The 19,255-nt window shown below is 39.7% G+C and overlaps 1 protein-coding gene across 1 annotated transcript in view; it reads left to right on the top strand.

Annotated features, from left to right (window-relative positions):
- adgra1b (adhesion G protein-coupled receptor A1b) overlaps positions 1-19,255 on the top strand; it is a 182,464-nt gene that overhangs the window by 32,174 nt on the left and 131,035 nt on the right. Inside the window, exons 3-7 of the mRNA XM_005735107.2 lie at positions 6,980-7,051; positions 9,328-9,399; positions 9,580-9,651; positions 9,987-10,150; positions 18,998-19,211. Of these exons, the coding sequence (XP_005735164.1) occupies positions 6,980-7,051; positions 9,328-9,399; positions 9,580-9,651; positions 9,987-10,150; positions 18,998-19,211 (594 nt within the window). The remainder of the gene's footprint in view (positions 1-6,979; positions 7,052-9,327; positions 9,400-9,579; positions 9,652-9,986; positions 10,151-18,997; positions 19,212-19,255) is intronic.

Raw genomic sequence — 19,255 nt, 5'->3', positions numbered from 1 at the left:
TGTGTGTGTGTGTGTGTGTGTGTGTGTGTGTGTGTGTGTGTGTGTGTGTGTGTGTGTGCACGCGTCATAAATACTCAATAGTGGCCAGAGCTTTTGTTTACCTCAGCTGAAGAGAGAAGTGGGCTTTTATTTGAGTCGGGCTACTATCAGACTCACCACTTATATTCGATTTCCCCTTAAATATATTCTATAAGTATATTTAATGTGCTGAAGCTACTCCTTTTTTTCCACATTTTCTCCACTTTGCTGTTATATGCCGCCACTGTGTCCTGTTACTTTAGATTCAGAGCTTAGAGCCTGAGGTGGCATAATCTCTTTTCTTCCTTAGAAAGCATTTGCTGAAAAACTGCAACTGTTTACGCAGGAAGTGTGGAGCTTTTTTTGTCAGTATACACTAATATGTAGATTAAACCAGTGTGAGATATTTTCCTTTCTACATTACAGCCATAATGTAGATTTTACTGAGTTTACAATATAAGTTATTATAGTTGTATTAGCTGTATTTTGTGTGGTTTCTCATTATGCTTGTACACATTTTCTTTATGTTCATAGTGCCCGTTTGAACAGGTCTCTGCTGCTGGTCACTTGCCTCACAGCTAGTTTTACAGAATTATGGAAGTTAATGAAGGTTTCCTAACTGGTGAGTTGCTGGCCAAAGTTGCCTCACTGTGAGTGGATCTTGGATGGGTTACAAACATATGGCTTGACTTTGTCAAAAAAGAAAAAAAGGTCTGAGTGTTGGTTCTTGCTGTGTGCTGGAGTAGTTTTTCCTCTATCAGAGACAGAAAAGAAACAAATTCACCTCAACCCCTAATCTAAGTCACAATTGACATGGAATATTTGGCACAGATGAGACAAAGACAAAGAACGTTTCTTTTCAATCAGATTAAAATATATATATATAAATTTATTACCAGGTTTAGGTACAATTATTTTAGAAAAATGTTTGAATCCTGCAGGGAGATCCTAAGTTGGACTGACCTGAATATTACATGCAGAGCTTATAATTCCTCCATAAAGCTCTGGAGCTGTATACAAGTCCATATTTTTCCCTACATGTAAAGTCTAGTAAACATTGTATTGGATTAAATATTAGATCTAAAAGGTACAAATAAGTTTTATTTGGTTTTAAGATGCAATGAAAAGAAACTACTTGTGTTCAGCCCAGTACTAAAGAAAATGAGGTAATACATTAATTTAACAGATAAATCATTTCCTTATTTATTCAAGTTGACTGAAAAACAGATAATATACTCTGACAGGGTGCAGCGGTTCATCAAGACTTCAGGGTAGAACTGGCCTACCTTGAGTCCAGAGCTTTCAGCAACTGAAAGCATTTGGCACATCATGAAATGAGAACTATGACAAAGAACATCCTGGACTGCTGAGAAGCTTTAATCCTATATTAGGCAACTGTCGGGCTGTATTTGTCTTCCAAAAGTCGAGTGGCTGCTCTCATTAAATCTCAGATGTTAATGGAGTGTTGTTAACAGAAGAGGGGATGCTACACCGTGGTAAACATGTTGCTGCCATCAAACTGAAGACGAGCTAATAGTTCTTTTTTTAAATGTCTCTTTTTCTCAGTTTAAAGATTTGAGATGTTTTCTTCTTTGAATGAAATATGTGTTTATGATATTGTCAAATAACTGCATTCTCTTTTTAATTTACATTTTACACAGTGTCCCGACTTTCTCAGCATTGGTTATGTATTTTGAATGTGAAAGCTCTACATTTGTGGTTTGCTTTGCAAAACCGTGGCCAGGCAGTCACTGATGGGTCACTGCATCTGCATGACTGGAGCTTTAGCAATTTCATAGTGACAGCCACCAATTTCTAGCAACCACTTTCACCCGGTTGTGGAATACTCATTTTTCCGTAGAGGCCAGTAGTTGCCAGGCGATCTTTAACCAGTTCTCTGGGCCTACGTGACTGAGCCTTGGTGAGAAACAAATGCTTTATTTTGGTGATAAATCTGGGGTACCTTCACTCAGTGTGTGTTGATTTTTCCCCTCCAACTCCTAAACCCCTAAGCCCTAAACAGGATAAGCAGCTAAGAGAATAGATGGATGGAAAATAACCTTGAATGAAACTTAAGCTCTTCGATGTGTCGACTTTACTATAATGACTGAGAGCGAATGTAAATCAAGCCGCTGGGAACCAGTGATGTAAGTGACAGTAAACTCAGCAGGGGTCTCAAAGCTTGTAGCAGGGAAATTACCTTGGCAAAATTAGGAATGCTAAAAACAGGGTAGAAGACATTATTGCATTTTTTCAGGGTCCTTAACCAACAACTACAAATCCTTCAAGCTTTACACTATGATGAATGAGGACATTATGTCAGGCTGTTAATCACAGAAAAGGATGCAAAACTCAATTTCAAATAACTTCCTCTGATTGTTCTGACTTTTGGCATCCATTCTGTTGCATTATGTAGCAGACTCCACCCGTCCTGAGCCAGTTAATGACACAGAATCATAATTTATAACATTTATTTGCAGATATTTGTTATCTCAGGCCTGGTGACTTTAAAAGGTTTTGCCTGTATTGTCATCTGTGGCTTTAAACGTGACTGTATACAGGAAACCACTAACACAAACAGGGCCACAGCTGGCATGGTCTGTGAAATCAGGACTACAACATCATAACAGGACAATTATTCTCTTAATATCCAGAGGAAGTTCAGACACATGAGTACCTATTGTAGGAAATGTGTAATTACAAATCAGCCAATTGGTTGTTTTCTGTACTTTATTCAACTCAAATCACAGCAACAGTGATTTGCCTCAAGGTGCTTTAGATTATAAGGTAAAGACCCTGCAATAGTAGAAGGAAAACCCCCAAAATCAAATGAACTCCAGTGAACAAGCACTTGGCAACAGTGGAAAGGAAAAACTCCCAGTTGGGCCTGAAGGGAAGAAAACAGGACAAAAGAAACATTGTGAAAGAGAGCCAGAGATGAATAATAACTAATAATTAAGTGGAGAGTCATGGATAAAGAGAGTGAAAAGAGGTGAGTGAAGAAGAAATACTCATGGGTAGGGATGGGTATCGTTTAGGTTTTATCCGATACCGGTGCCAAACCGGTACTTTTGAAACGGTGCCCGTGCTTAAACGGTGCTCAAACCGGTGCTTAAAGAATGGAGAACACAAACTCATGTTTAGCTGTTTTTTTGTAAAAAGATAACAATGTTAGCCTTTTCTGCAGCTATAGGGCATATATGGTATCACTCTTGGCTGGAAGCAGTGCTTAAACAATGGAAAAAACACAGACTTTGTCAAAAACCTCTCATGTTTAACTGTTTTCCACTTTTTCTTTGGTCATTTTAGCCTTTTTGGCCAGGGTGAAGGGAGCATCTGCCATCAAACAAGAAGACAGCCGCATGTAGCTATGATGATGTTTGCTAGTTCACCTTACCTGCATTAATGTAATAACGTGGTTAGCCTACTCAACGTAAATTACACACGGACAACATTAAGCTACTGACCCAGAGAAGAACGGTTGTTGTTGCATCATCATCCTCATCATTTCTGCTACACTGGCAGGGCTAGGGACCAGGACTCTCCTCTTCAGGTTTTTGGGGGATGTTGCTAACTCCGGGTCCGATAACAGGCAACCCACCCGCAGTAGATGTGCACGGTGTGAGGTCTCGCAGCAAGCTATCAAATACAGCGCATTTCTCGGCTTTTAAAAAAAACGCTATGCGTTTTTACCTCCTTTTGACTGTATCACAGTATCAGCTTAAAGCACTTGTTGCAGGCTGCTGAGTTTGCATATTTCGCTGTGAAGTACAGCCAGACTTTTGACCGCTTCGCCTTGGGCATTTTTAATCTGTAGCTCTGCTCTAAAAGAACGTATGTACCTGGACCCGCCTACTATCCTCGGAAACGTAAAATTATTGGCTAGAATCTAAAGTGTATCACAGCTCAGGAAAAAAAAGCACCAAAATAAAGCACCGAAATGTGCGCTGCTTTTCGGTCTGGTTACTACTGTTTATGACAGAACCGATACCGGTACCCATCCCTACTCATGGGAAGCCCCCAGCAGCCTAAGGGAAGGGTCAGGGTCACCTGATCCAGCCCTAGCTATAAGCTATATCATAAAGGCATAAACACTGAAGGCTCTGCCTCTAATTGTTTTAATTTAAATTAAAAGAATTAAAATTTAAATGCAATTCTTTTTTACTTTTAAAATTTATGACACTGGTTCTCAAATTCGGGTCCAAGACAGGAGTCAGCAAAATAATTTTCTCTCGATCATAAAAATGTGTTATATCCTGACTAAAATGAATATCTAGGTAGTGACCATTTATGACAGTCATCCATGTCCGTCATCCATCATCCACTTGCACACATGCCAGTATCATTTCCTAAATGTTGTCAGTACAAACAATGGCAGTAAGAAGCATAGTTTTGATAAAGCTTTATGTAGGATTATTATCACGTTGACCATCAGATCAACCTGCTGACATTGAAGGAGAGGTCAGAGGTCAAATGTGACGTGATATTTTTAATCTTTATATGGTACTTTCTATGTGTTGACCATATACACCACACTTGTAATAATCATCGTTTCTAAGTTTTAATGCTTTTTGTCATTTTTGTCAAATTTCATCAGAATTCATTTGAAACTTTTTGAGCGATCCTGTTTACATATAATGACATTCTCGCACAGACGGACATACAAACATGCTACTAAAAACATTACCTCCTTGGTGGAGGTAACAAGTATAATTTCATTCAGTAAGTTGATGGGTCATTAAAATAACAGCAGGAATATTTTGCACCAGTTAGGTAGCTGGTGAGAACAGGCAAAACTTTTACCTAGTCCACATCATCAAGTGATGACTGACCCATGCCAGGTTAATGAAGAAACTATGCAGGTGGTAATGTCGTATTTAGTTTTAGTGACAATACCATAAGAAGACCAAAGTGCACCACTGGACTAGAAAATTAGACACTTGAAAAGTCATAATGCTGTCAAGCTGAATCCAAATGCAATAAGATTACCCTCAGAAGTATATAATTGATATAAGCATGATTTAAAGAGCATTTTTGTGTTTAACACTATGAATTAGAAATATCTCTCTGAAATATGCAGTTTTTACAGTGAGATTCGATCCAGTGGCATAAGAGTATTTATTGTGGTAAGATGGTATATGATACTATGTATATTTAATCAGTGTTGGGATTATAAGGGGTTTCTCTCATGAAATCTTCCTCCACTCCAAACCTGCTTTGTGAGGTGCTTTGTGGGATTTGACATTTTCCAATAACACTTGCAAAGCAACACATTTACTGTGCGTAGACTCACACACACAGCAGTGATCTCTGCCCTTTGGTAGGGCACTCAGTCGATAAGGTGGAACATTTTGAACGTTCAGCAAATTCAGAGGCAGTAGAGCAGTGAGCTACACAACTGTTCGGGATAAAAGGAGGTGCTACAGGCGCAGTGGATGACCTTTTGACCTCAGGCCTGCACCAGCTCTTTTGTAGACTATCATACATAATCAAAGATAACTTTGGATGAGAGCGGAGATGAGAGCTAGCCGTTGGCTGACCCTGTTGGACTAGGAGGTTAGTCAGTCAGGAAAGGAACTTCAGTATTCTTCCTAGAGCGTGGTAGCCCCTTCCTGTGTGAATAACAAATCCTGGAGGATGTCCATACAAAGTCTCATTAGTGAGTAAGAGGCATACAAAACTGGCATGCTCAGATGATGACATGTGACATGATCACTCATATATGATGAAGAGCATATATTTTTGCATATAACACATAGTTTGGATGAAAGTCCGCTTGGAGAGCTTGTTACAAAGTCTTAAGAGTACAGACCAGGCGTGTGTGTGTGTGGTTTGTGTGTGGGAGTGTTTTTTAGCATGGACCAAACAACAAGACACAGATCATTAACCCTAAACGAGACTCATTTTTCTGCTGCTAATGATGGCTTGTATCAGTATGACTAACTAATGCTTTAAATCAACTGAATTAACACCAGTTACTGTAAAACAGCCACAACCAAAGGTTTTCTTTGAAGTCCACCAACAGTAGGGATATAGCCATCAACGCCTTCAACCTCTAAGGGGAAATCTGCATTATTGAATGGCTCCTATAAATCTTGCAAATCCATTCTGAGCTTTTTGCTCAAAAACTGTCCCGTATATCAAATAGAAGAGCTGAAGCGTTAATTCTATTTTCACTTTGGGATGATTATTGTGTCCTTTTGGTTTTATTTTGTTTCTTCTGGCTGACCCTGAGTTGACCTGACAGATAATTTGCTAAAGTTTTAGTTGAGCTTTGTTGTTGCTCACATTTGGAAAAAGGCACTACCCTTCATCTCATTCTCATCACACTGGACATACAGTTCAGAGTCAAAGGAAACCAGGGACACAATTTCAGGAAGTTTTCTTTGGCCATCTGAGAAAACCGGAGAGGAGATTTTTCTGGAATCCAATTTTAGCATCGTCCGAGGTTTTGGGGTAGGCAGAGGGGGTGGATTAGAAGTCCTTGGCTGTAACCGCAACATGTGTGTTTTTGTCTCTTGGCTGGATGTGGTCTGGGTCTCCAGCATGCAGGAAATTGTCTGTGTCATCCAGCTAACAGGTGCTAGTTAACCCACAAATACTGTCTCAATTAGATGTCAATGTAAAATAGTAAATCTAATAGAAATTTACAAATAGCGCAAATATTGAATTTTGTTTTTTTTTCCCATTTTAAATTCCTTGGCTGTTTAGTTCTTCTTGAAAGCTTAAAAAACACAATTCTTTGCTTCAGTTCAAACTGCAAGCACGCTATTATAAGGTGAACTGGACTCTGCTGTGTGCACATTGTGAAAGAAACATGTTTTGCAGGATGGTGCTGGCCTATATGGTCAGATTTCTTTAAACCAAGCAAATTGAATCTCAGAAATAATCCTTAAACATCCATAGATAGATAGAGAGATAGACTCCTATCTGACTCTTTTTCTGTGTCTCTTTTCTCCAGGGACCTGAAGAATAATTTGATAAGTACAGTGGAGCCTGGGGCTTTCCGTGGTCTGCTAGCACTGAGGAGACTGTAAGTATGATGAAGCCTTGTAATAGCCTTCTCCAGGGGACGCGGGGAGAGTCCTTTGGCTTTAGAGACAACGAGAAAGAGTGTTTTAAAGTACAGAGTTGAAGAGTGGACTGAAGTGTTTAACTTAGGCAAAAGGCCTGCAGTACAGTTTTAGACATTCACAAACCTTCTGTGCCTGAGCAAAGCTAACTCAGGACACAGAGTTATGGGAAGAACAGAATAGCTGCAAGTTAGCAAACTGACTCCGAAAGCAGTCAGCTTCACAGGATAGTGTAGTTACAGTTTGCTAACAGTATCTGCCATTGGAACACTCTCAATTGGACTACTGCAACCCCTTGAGATGAGGATGAGGATTACGGGATTGACTGAGCTTGTGAGCCCCGGCACTCTGCTGGCATGCTAACTGCCACTGTCTGGTTTTAGGACCTTACCAGGTCTGAAAAATGCAACCTCAGATCATCAACAACACATGACATAACACCCTTACTGCTTCCATACCAGCAAGTGTGAGCACCTGTATAAATGCAGTGTGCTGAAGGTGTGTTAACACAATGCCAAGGAGAAAGGACATCAGTAATGATCTGAAAGAAGCAGTTGTTACTGCCCGTCAGGCCATTTCCAAGTACATCTGAGACTCTACCTCAGTTAGCATGCTATATGCTAAAACTCATTCATTCAAAAGGACTGAACAAGTCTGACTTGTTTGGAAGGGCTGGCATGAGGTAGCGTCTTCTCTTTAAAAAAGAACATAACAACACGACTTAGGTTTGCAAAGTTGCATCTGAACAAACCACAAGACTTCTGGAACAATGTCGTTTGGACAGATAAGACCAAAGTGGAGATTTTTGGCCACAAACCGCGATACCACAGTACCACTTACCAAATGTACATATCAACACAAGCACCACATACCAAATGTCAAGCACAGTAGTGGAGGGGTGATGATTTGGGCTTGTTTTGCAGCCACAGGACCTCGGCGGGCACCTTACAGTCTTTGAGTCGACCACAAATTCCTCTGAATACCAAAGTTTTCTGGAGTCAAATGTGAGGTCATCTACATGACAGCTAAAGCACTTCACACTAGCAAATCTACACCAGAATGGCTGAAAAAGCAAAGATTCAAGGTTTTGCAATGGCCTGGTCAGAACCCATACATCCTCAACCTTGACGCGCAGTGTCATGACCTTAAGAAAGCATGCATAAATCATGGCCTGCAAACTGAAGCAACATTGTTAATGAAGAGTGGGCCAAAATTCCCTCCACAACAGTGTGAGAGACTGAAAGTCAAACAGAATGACTTCATATTGTTGCTGCTAAAAGTGGTTACTGCTACTGAAGCTACTGAATCATGGAGCGTACTTAGTCAGAAGGAGTATTTTCTTTTTACAATGCCTGTAAGTAAGACTATATATAGTCACCAGGGTGTATTTTATTGCCTGCAAGTAAATGTTCTGTGTATAAAAATTACATAGCAATTTTAAAAACTTTGAATGTTACTGCCTTACTAAGTTAAAAATGGCACTATGCTTACATCAAATGAATTCTTCTTTCCAATTTTCGATTAAAGTTATGCTTCTGTTAAAGTTACAGCAACATTTCAAATGTTTTACAGACTTAATTGGAAGGCAAATATTCAAAAAGCAAATACAGTTTTAAAGGTTAGCTTTCCTTTGTTTGTGGTTTTCGTTGATTTCTTCTCTTTGGGTAATTCTCTCAATGATTACCCTCATCCTTTCTACATATAGGCTTAGGGAGTGAGTGACATGATTGCAGCCTGATAGTTAGTGGGATCTGGGCTGGCAGGGATGCAAACAGTGAGTTAGCCGCGCTGATTCGGGGCGCGTGTGCGCAAGGCTCGGAGTGCAGCGGAGTGCTAATTTAAGTGCTCCCCAACTGGTGATTATTCGAGTGCTCTGCTTATTTTCCCACAGCTGCTCCAGCAAAGCAGCTCTTTAATTACAGAGTGTGAGGGCACGGAGCCACGGACGCGACAGCGCTCAGCCACTCGCACATGGAAGCCCAATGCGTTTGCACATGTTTGTGCATTTCGTGCTCTGTGTGCCAAAAATGGTTATGCGACGAGTAAAAGGTCAGGACAAATATTCCAGGAAGTTGAATAGGCTTTACAGCTGTTTAACTTCTCTGTTCAAGCAGCCATGAAAACAGACATATTGTTTTCCAGTTAGCTCTTGCTCCAACTCGTTCTGCACAATAATATCAGCAAAATTCACCATATGAACAGAAGCATTTTTCTCTTTGCCTTTTTGTTCATATAGGGATCTGTCCAACAACAGGATTGGCTGCCTTTCCCCTGAAATGTTTCTCGATCTGGGTAACCTCTCGAAATTGTGAGTAATCCCCTAAAATTGGAAACATGTCTTGCATCTCTTTATGCTTTGTATTCACCAAATCTGTAGAGGATATGTTTGATATGGCTTCAGTAATGTATGAGAAAAAAACCCAGTAGTAAAGCCTTTTTGTATGTGAGGAGTGATCTGTTTCTCTCTGTGTGTTTTTCCCACAAACAGGAATTTATCTGGGAACATCTTCTCCACTCTGACCATGGGACTCTTCACACACCTAGCTGCTCTCAGAGTACTGTAAGAGAAACATACAAGTGTACAGTATAATGGCCTGATCCATTCAGTTTTCTACGTTTCACTTGTTTGTTGTAGTTTAGAGCATGGATGCAGTGGTAAAAGTCAGTTATTGGCTGTTTTCACTGCAGTTATTTTGGCTTGTCATAGGAAGAAAATGACATTAATAATAGCTATGCAGCACACACAGTAGGTTGGAAGTCTTGCCAATGAGTGACCATAATACATGCACTCAGCAACTAGACCAGTTTTTCCTGTTATGACATCAAATACGTGTTAAATGAATAAAGTCCAAATACAGGCGCATGGGTTGTAACAGTATGCTGTATTCTCACCAGGCACTTCAGCGCTGAGACTTTGTTCTGTGACTGTCAGCTGAAGTGGCTGCTCATCTGGGCTAAAAGCAACTCCGTAAAGATTGGCAATGACACGGTCTGCGTTTTCCCTACCCACCTCCACGGCCTGGAGTTTCGCAACCTACGCGAACCACAGCTCAAATGTGGTAAGGATTTAGCTAATGGTGGTGGCTGATATTTACTGTCTCCTAAAACTGGTTTAAATGTCGGGGCTATTAGAACAAAATAACTTGACAGTTGAAAGCTTTTAGCTTGCAAAATAAAATGACACTAAACACTAACCTGTTATTTATATAGGTCATATTAAACATGGCCAATGTTTTATTTGCTGGCAGCTTGCAGTGGTTGACTGTAGTTTGCATGAAAGATGCCAACTTGACTGCAAACACTCACAAACTACTGGCTAAGATGTAGTAAAACCTGAGAAAGTATGGTGCAAGTTGGAAATGGAGAAAGTTTGCCCCACTAGGCACAATGTTTCCAGTTTGTGTTGCACTTTTCACAGTTTCACAAGAATAGCTAGCGAGTGTTTGTAGACAAGTTAGCCTGTGATTGTCAGAACCGAAGCAACCACAAGGAAGTATTTTTTTAACTGGTTGGGAATACAGATTTTTTGCTAATCTGTGATTGAGTGGAGACTGGAGGTCACTAACAACTCGCTAGAACTTTATTTTTAGCAATCTTTTCTGTCAACATCCAGAAACCACTCACCAACCAGTTGGGGAATGGACATTTTTCCCTTGGTACTGGCAGATCCCAGATGGTCATTGACCAGTCTCTAGGCCTGTGTGGCTGGAACCTCAGAATTGTCACACGCTCAAAACTGCTGAGACATTAACGCCATGTGGTTTGTGGTCATTTCTGTTTGCAGCACCTCACTCTGCCCCAATTCGTATAGTTTTTTTTCTACTCTTGGATATCTATGATAAAAATGATGGCTTGTCTTTAATATGGCCATCTCATGTACACAGCTTTGGCTAAAAGTTGACTTAAAACGATTACAACTTTACAGTGAGAGGAACTAAAAAAATCCCCCCACAAAGATATAAAAAAAAAAAGAAATAAAGATCTAAATGTCTTGTTTCTGACAGAGGACAGGCTAATGGGACACTACGGCGCAGTAAAGGGTAAAAAAGAATTAGTTTGAACTTTTAAGGAGCTACTATTATTGAGTCCAAGAATAAAGTTATGAAAATAGAAATTAATATAGAACCACTTTAGAGTAATAATAAGGTATTTATATTTAAACACACATACATTTATTTTATTACTGGCTTTACGCATATTTTAGCAGATTGAACACAGATGCTGAGACAAAGAATCTGCAGTGAAGTTAAGTTTTATGGCCGAAGTGACATAACACTGCAAATTATGGCTGTATGATTATGATGTTTCATTCAAACACTTGACATTGTCAAATTGTTGTACTACGTGACTCAAAATTTTGCATATTTTTTCATAACTTAAGAAAGTGAAGCAAAATATTATATAAATTCTAAGTGTACTTCATTTTCCAAGTAACTGGAGAGTGCAGCAATATTTTATTTAACGCAAATAAAACTGTGAGTCAGCAGTTTCCCACATTAGTTGTAGCACTGAATTTGTCCCTGCAAAATGATATCCAACAGTCCCCAAATAATGCTCAATTTAATTAGCACTTTTGTTAATTTCTTAATTAATTGAGTCCACCTGTCATCCCAGGCGTAAATGAGTTTTTCAGTCTCAGGCCAGAATGAAAGCCAGCAGGTCTCTGAGTTTTGTAATTGACTGTCTGACAGATGTTTACAGGGAGAAAATGTGTGAAACGTATTATTTTTGTCAGCGGGACACAATTTCATTGTTGATAATTATAAAGACAAAGCAGTGACAGCATATAGCTCAGTTTTTTATGGATGAGAGTTATCATATCTTTTTAGTACTTGCAAATGAACAAAAGTGCATTGTACCACATAACAAAGGGCACTTGGATGTGGCGCTGGAGCACCAAAGAAACCTCCTCCGACCTTCAAATTTACAACCAGAAATGTTCTTTACACTGCAATCAAAGCGGTTACAAACGTTCACTCAAGCATTGTAAATACTCTTAGTGGCCATGCTATGCTGTTGAGCCCATCGCCATGATGACAGACTACTGCTGTGTTGCTGGTCTCCCCTGCCCGCTCGTTTCCACGTCTGCCTGCACACACTGTGAAACAAAGACCAGAAAGGGCAACAAAACAGATGTGGAGACACTGAAGTGAAACAAGTTTGCTTAAATAATGCTACACAAATAAAGGTAACATGTTCTTTACCCTCTACAATCCAGATTGCACTCTGCTATTCTCATTTGAGGTCCACTTTTAGTCTTATTGGGTCTTCATAAACGATGCATATGTTACAAAGAAAAAGCAATGTAGGTCACTGAGCCACTGTTTCGAAAGTCCCATATTATGAAATGTAATAATTTGGTTTACTTTAAACGATGTTTAAAGCAAAATCTAAAGAAAAACGTTACTCTCAAACTTTGTATAAAGTTTCTTTTCACTACAGGAGAGTAAATACGACTTGAGGGAAAAAAGCAAAGCGAAAGACTAAACAAAGACATATTTCAGTTGTTGGGGTTAAACTGTGGAATGATGTTGACATCAACATAAAAATGGTTTTGGTCTTTAAAAGAATGCTAAAATATATTTTGGTGGGTTCCTTGTGATAATATTGTTGCTGCTGTCTGTTTCTTGTTGCTGTTATTTCATTTTCTACTTGGAAAGTAGCTTTAATGATAAGAACATAGGCCAGGCATCTATACACATGTTCAGTGGTTCCTATATTAATTGTATTGCACATTCTGTGTAGTCTGTGATGACTGATTGAATAAATAAATATCAATATATAAGAATTAGTTGATTTTCAGATAATAAGGGCAGTCTTATAAGAATTTCAGCTTATTCTGATAATGAGAAAAAAAACTAACATCGTCATCATATTTTTAATTTGGCTGTCTGACAGCTTTACATTTTCAGGTTTGCTTTTGGTGACTTCTTATAACAAGAACCTCTAATGTCATGAAAGCTGCATTTTCAAGTGTTTTACCCATGAAAACATGATTAAGTAGAGCTATTTGGATGATAGGTTTCCCCCTCCGCTGTTATCTCTCCACCTACTGTGAACTGTTTGACAAGCTTAACATGAGCCAGTGATTTAGTGCAAATTTGCTTGACAGAAAATTGCAGGCAAAGATTGTCTCATAAAGGTGTTTTTGTGTTAGGCACCGCTCATTCATCTGTAAATCCGGCATCGGTATCCCTAAAAGGAGGAAGGAGCTCCAAGATTTGCTCGTTTCTCTTTTCCTCAAATAATAATAAATGCTCTATTGTTTTCCCTGACTCACACGCTGATGCCAAAGGACCTTCAGAAAAACCTGCTATTCACTCTGTAGAAGCCAGTGGTTGAAGGCTATAGTGTAACTGGAACTGCAAAGTGCAAAAATGCCTACACAGAGAAAACTGATTGCACTGCATGCTGTTGGAGATTTTGTCTGGGGAGCTTGCTAAATTTGTGGAAAAGTCATTTTGGCATGCACGGTGGACTTTTAAAGACCAAATATGAGTTTAAAGGCTAAAAGATTAGGACAGATATGATGTCTATCAGCAGTGGGGGCATCAAAGTGAGTTCTTTAAGCAGATAAAAATGCTCTCTTTACTGACTGGAAGTTGTTAGCAACAGCGAAGAAAAATCCACGAGTCTTTGCTTTCTTTTTCTTTCCTGAAAGACTGGTTACAGACAGGCAACCTCCCCCTGCCTCCCTCTGTCTTCCCTCCGTTCCTCTATCTCCCTGCTCCGTGCTGCTGTCCACAGGGGAATTGTATCTCATATGTGATAGAATCATCCTCCTCTTCTCCTTACATCTGGCTCGCACAGGGGATATTGCACTGGAATGAGAAAAATCATTGTTTAGTGCTGGTGTATGTCTGTGTGTGTATGTGTGTATATATATAATGCAAAGGGGCATTACATTGGGATGCACTGTATGCACGATGTCAAATAGTTTGCAGAAGGAAAAAAAAACTAATGTAGCCCATGTGCAGAATACATATCTCTCTTTGCATTTTTGCAGTTGCATCCAGACACTGCAATGCAGACATTCTGGAGAAATTCTATGTAATCCTAACTGTATGTGTTTTTCATTTACGTAGAACAAGCCAAACCAATTACAGACTAATTCTGCATAGTCAGTGGACAAAGAGCCATGAGTGGAATCCAGTTGCAAGACAGGAGGCACTGCTTTTAGGCCCTAAAGCATCCATCATGGAATTACAATGATAAAGTCCTGCTCTCAGGCATGCTTGGCTCCATACACTTGTCCACAGTACAACTCTATCTTACAGTACCTTATCCATTAACTTGTGTAGTGCTCTGAGAGTCATATTTTAAATGTCATTAGATGATTGCTGTTTTCATATGGCTACAGTTTGCAAAGAAATGTTTTCCAGCAATGTACATCCAAGTACCTGACTATCTCTCAGCACCTGATACCACATTCTTGCTATCAAGAATGATGATGACCTGGAATATAATAAAATTCAAACATGGAATCAAAAGTATGCTTAAAATGAGATTATCCCCTCATTGTTTTTATGAAAATTTGTCACTGAGGACAAATTTGTTTCTCTCTCCAACGGCTCCTGCCTGATGGTTTGCAGATGTTTATACCATACATTCCAGCAACAAGCTCTCATCCCTCCGGTGATACAGGTCAGGTGCTGCCTGCAAATGAGGGGGAACGGAAGAGTGCACGCGGCTTCTTTAGGAGATCAGGTGCTTCCTGTGTTGGGGTCAGGGCTGTCTGTTTGATGGACTCCTGGTTCTTTAACCCTGGTAGGAGGAGCACAACAGCCCAGACATAAAGTGCAAAACTAACACAGCATGTTATACACTGCCCAACAAGACCCTGCTTTCTTTAGCGGTTTTTATTGCATGATGACACAGTAGTGCAACTGCACGGGTATCATGTCATTAAACTGAGTTTCACGTGCAGCACTACTTCTCTTAGCCTGTGGTGTGACTCCAATAATTTAATGATGCAAAAATATCATGAAATATACCTCAAGATAGTCTGTCATACAAGTCTTTGAAGTTCAGTCATGCACCTCTTTTAAAACCAGTTGCTTTGAGAAAGGGATAATGAAGTGACTATACAAACAGACAGTACGTGTTTGAGAATATCTGCGTGTTTTATTTTGTTTTATTTTTAGTGTGGATTTGAATCCAATTCAGTTGTGCATGAATACAGTAAATGTAGCAATAAAGAAAGTAAATCCTCTAGGGGGGCAATGATCCATAACAAATGGGGGATATGGAGGTTGGTCTATACTTTAAAAATTGCTAAATTAAAACGATTGCTCAAATAGCCGTGTTATGGACTGGTGGCCTGTCCAGGGTGTACCGCTCCTCTTATGGACTGACAGTTGAGATAAGCTCCAGGCCCCTCCGCGACCATGAATTGGATAAGCAGTTAAGAAAATGGATGGATGGATGATTTCTTAAATTTATGAATTGAATTTGCATTTGAATGATGCAGCAGCAAGAGCTCTGAATGACTTGAACCAGGACACAACTTCTACTGACACAAAACGGCTAAATCTTCTGTTGTCTCGCTCACTCTCTTTGACTTGGACATTCACATTTTAAGTGACTTCTACATTAAAATCTAGTGTAAAATCCCACTACAGCATGTCAATCGTGTTGAATTTGAGGTCTGGACCTTACCATAGCAAGACATTGACCCTTTTGTTTTTGAGCCATTCTGTTGTAGACCTACTGCCGTGCTCAGGATCTTTGTCCTGTTGAGTGAGCCAGCTTCAGTTAAGCTTTAGCTGTCAGACGTATGGAAAAGAAATAGTAAAAACATAAAAGACTTGCATAAGATGTGGCCTACTTCATATAGTGAATCATATAAGGCTTATATGATTTACTCATGAAAGTGGCCACTTTCTCATTACTTTCATATATTGTTTTAGTAAGTATCCAAAACATACAAGTTTCATTTATATCATTTTTCAAGGGATCTTATATCTGCTTTCACTCTTGTATGCTTTTCATACAAGTTTCACACAATACAGATACAAACTTTATAAAATGTATATATATCTTTTCCATATGGGACAGATGGCATCACATTTGACTCTAGAATACTTTGGTACACAGAGGAGTTCATGATTGGCTCAATGACTTGGTTTTTACCAAAAGTGGAGCTGTGCAGTATGTCCACAGATTTCCATCTTGGTGTCACTGCACCAAAGAACATTGTTCCAGAATTCTTGTGTATTGTTTAGATGCAACTTTGCCATACTAAGCTGCGCCATGATCTTTTTTAGAGAGGAGGTCAAGAAGAGCGGTCCAATATTGAGTGTCTACAGCCATCTGTAAAACATGGTGGAAGCTGGGTGATGGCTGCATTTTAGCCAGTTGATGTTGTCTAAACTGATGGAGTTAGGAAAAGTCCCATCAGATTGCAGTATAGTCTGAAAATTGTCTAATTGGCAATGGTTTCATTATATAGCATGAAAATGATCCCAATAAAGTGCCAGTGCAGTGAAAATACACCTGAACAGAAAACACATAATGAAACACTATCAGCACTACAGATTGGCCTGGGTTGAAGATCAAATTTAAACTTTCAAGATGATTAGAATCATACTAACTCGATTTTTATTTTTGGCTCTTCAGTTAGTCATCTTCCAGATCTTGGCATATCTGAATAACTAGTACTTACCTGCAATTGACAATCTGCAGTTGTTTAGAAATGGCTCCAAGAGACCTTGTGTAAATCTACAATTTTCCTTCACTAAGGTTCTTGGACTTTCCCATTTTCCCGACCATTGGTGAATCCAATGAGTCCTGTCAAACAAGTAAATTTCATGCTAGCAAAGAGAATCTTCCAGTTGTAGTCTTGAATGAAAAGTTAATTGACACCTTCATCACCTCTTATTAAAAGATTAAGATGACCGTATGTGTATATTTCAGTCTCTATGTATAGTTGTGTCCCTGTGTAGGTTAGAGAAATTCCAAAATAAAATCAAACATGAGCACCCAATTATTATTTTTTTAATCATTAAAGATGATGATTGCTGGAAAAATACCAGTTAAAGGAAATTGTTAGAACCTCCAAATTACCATTGCATTCATGCACATGATGAGTGTATGGAAACTTTTGGCCACAACTGTATATTTCACATAGGATTTAAAAGAAGATGCATTCATATAATCTGGTGCTAAGGCACTGCTAATTCAAAAGCATTGTACTGTTTTTTTTATTTCACAGACTCGGCTCCAGTGCACATGCCCCTAGTTCTTGCACATATAATTATGTCTCTGTCCCTGTCCCTGACTTCCTTTGGTTGTCCTACACACACTCCCAAACCCACAGCCAACAATTACATTTTGCTCTGACAGTGTCCATGTGGCCAAAGGCAAACAGCCACACTCTGATCCTTGCCTCAAAGTGTTGTTTCAACAGTGTTAGCACCAGACTAGTCAACAGTCAATGGCCCCCATGCTGTTTCTGTTGTGTTTCATGCAGAGGAGATAGCAAAGCCTCATCTGCCACTACTGTCATAGAGTCTCGACAATCTAACAGGGTCATCAAGCAATTACACTGAGATGTTGCCATGGAGGAGGCAATATTAGTGACCAGTTTTTAAAGTCGCTCTCAAAAGCATGTCACTTTTAATTATACACCTATGATTATAAACTACTTATGTAGAAAGCTGAGGTCAAGGCTCTGCTTGTGTTAATAGCTGTGATTGCCCTGTGGGTTCTATGTTACAATAAGTAATATTGCTAGCTACTCAAGGCTACTCAAGGGAAATGTCAGCTTGTGAACTTAGACCTTTTGCTACCACCCAACATGGATCTTTCACTGTTTTCCTCTTTCAAACCAATTCATCGAGCAATAAAAAGGGTTTATGAGCCACAAATTGAATTGTGTGTCTGGTGCTTTCAGCATATATAACTTATTACAAAAGACACACTGCAGGCAAAGTGCCTGCTTATGTTGCTCTTTGGAGCATGTGCAAGGAACGTGAATAAAGATAAAATACCTTGATTTTCTAATTATTACATTATGTTTATATTTACATGATTTTTTAACTGGTTGTTTTTATTATTCACAGATATTTTTTATTGTTTCAAGCTCTGAGAGAGTTCCCAGTGTAGTGCACTGAGCTGTCAAGGCACCAATCCATGCCCTGCAAAATAGACAGCACTGATCTCCAAGGGTTCAGTATGATTAGAGACATTACACTGTGTTGTATATCATATTTCAACAGTATGCTTAGATCAATCATTTTTCCAAAATCAGGTCCATTTTCTGGCACTAGACTAAACACTCCTATGGCTTCTAATCTCCTCCCAGTTGTAGCCTTTAATCTTTGGCAAAAAAGCCTGTTGACCTGGCCAGCTGCTGGCGCTATTGTCAGCTTCCTATGTGGAAAATTTTAGGTGTCAAGGAGAGTCCAGGGGAGCACTCTAGGCTGTCACTTTATCAGCTCCTGTTGGTTTCGCTGAGCAACAGCAACAGTGTGTGAAGGATGGGGGAGGGGTGTGACCTTGACAAAAGGTTTCTGTGTGTTTATAATATTTTAAGGAGCATGCGTGTTTGGTTTTCCCGAGAAGAATGCTTGTGCTTGTGGTGGAATATCGTTAGCTTCATAGCATAAGTGCCTAAGTAATTTTTTGGTCAAATTGAGATTTTTGCCTAACTTTACTCCCCTACCACTGCTGCATCATCCTGTCCGTCTGCCTATGTCATCACAAAAAAATGACTTAGGCACTTATGCTATGAAGCTAACGATATGTGGAAAGACCTGATGCCTGATTTGAATCCATATGTGATGCTGAGTCTGTAGAACTTCCATTCCCCGAAAATCTCCATTCTGGCTTTTTTCCTGTCTCAAAGAACCTAAAGGAAGCTTTACAACATAACCATTCTGCTTTAAATCTTCTTCGTGTTCCAGATGGACCTTTGGAGATGCCCCTGTTTCAGCTCATCCCCTCCCGGAGGCAGCTTGTTTTCCATGGTGACCGCCTCCCCCTGCAGTGCACCGCTTCCTACTTGGACCCATCAGTGGAGCTGCTGTGGCGTCATAACGGGCACATCGTGACCACGCAGGAAGACCGAGGCATCTACGTGGAAGAAACCCTCATTCACGACTGCTGCCTGCTCACAAGGTGTGCACAAAGGATAGGGGAGTGCATCTAATGTGTGATTAGCT

Source organism: Pundamilia nyererei, unplaced genomic scaffold (genome assembly GCF_000239375.1).
Source record: "Pundamilia nyererei isolate P.nyererei 1_Seehausen unplaced genomic scaffold, PunNye1.0 scaffold00062, whole genome shotgun sequence".
Lineage (NCBI taxonomy): Eukaryota > Metazoa > Chordata > Actinopteri > Cichliformes > Cichlidae > Pundamilia > Pundamilia nyererei.
This window is presented reverse-complemented; position numbering and strand designations above follow the sequence as displayed.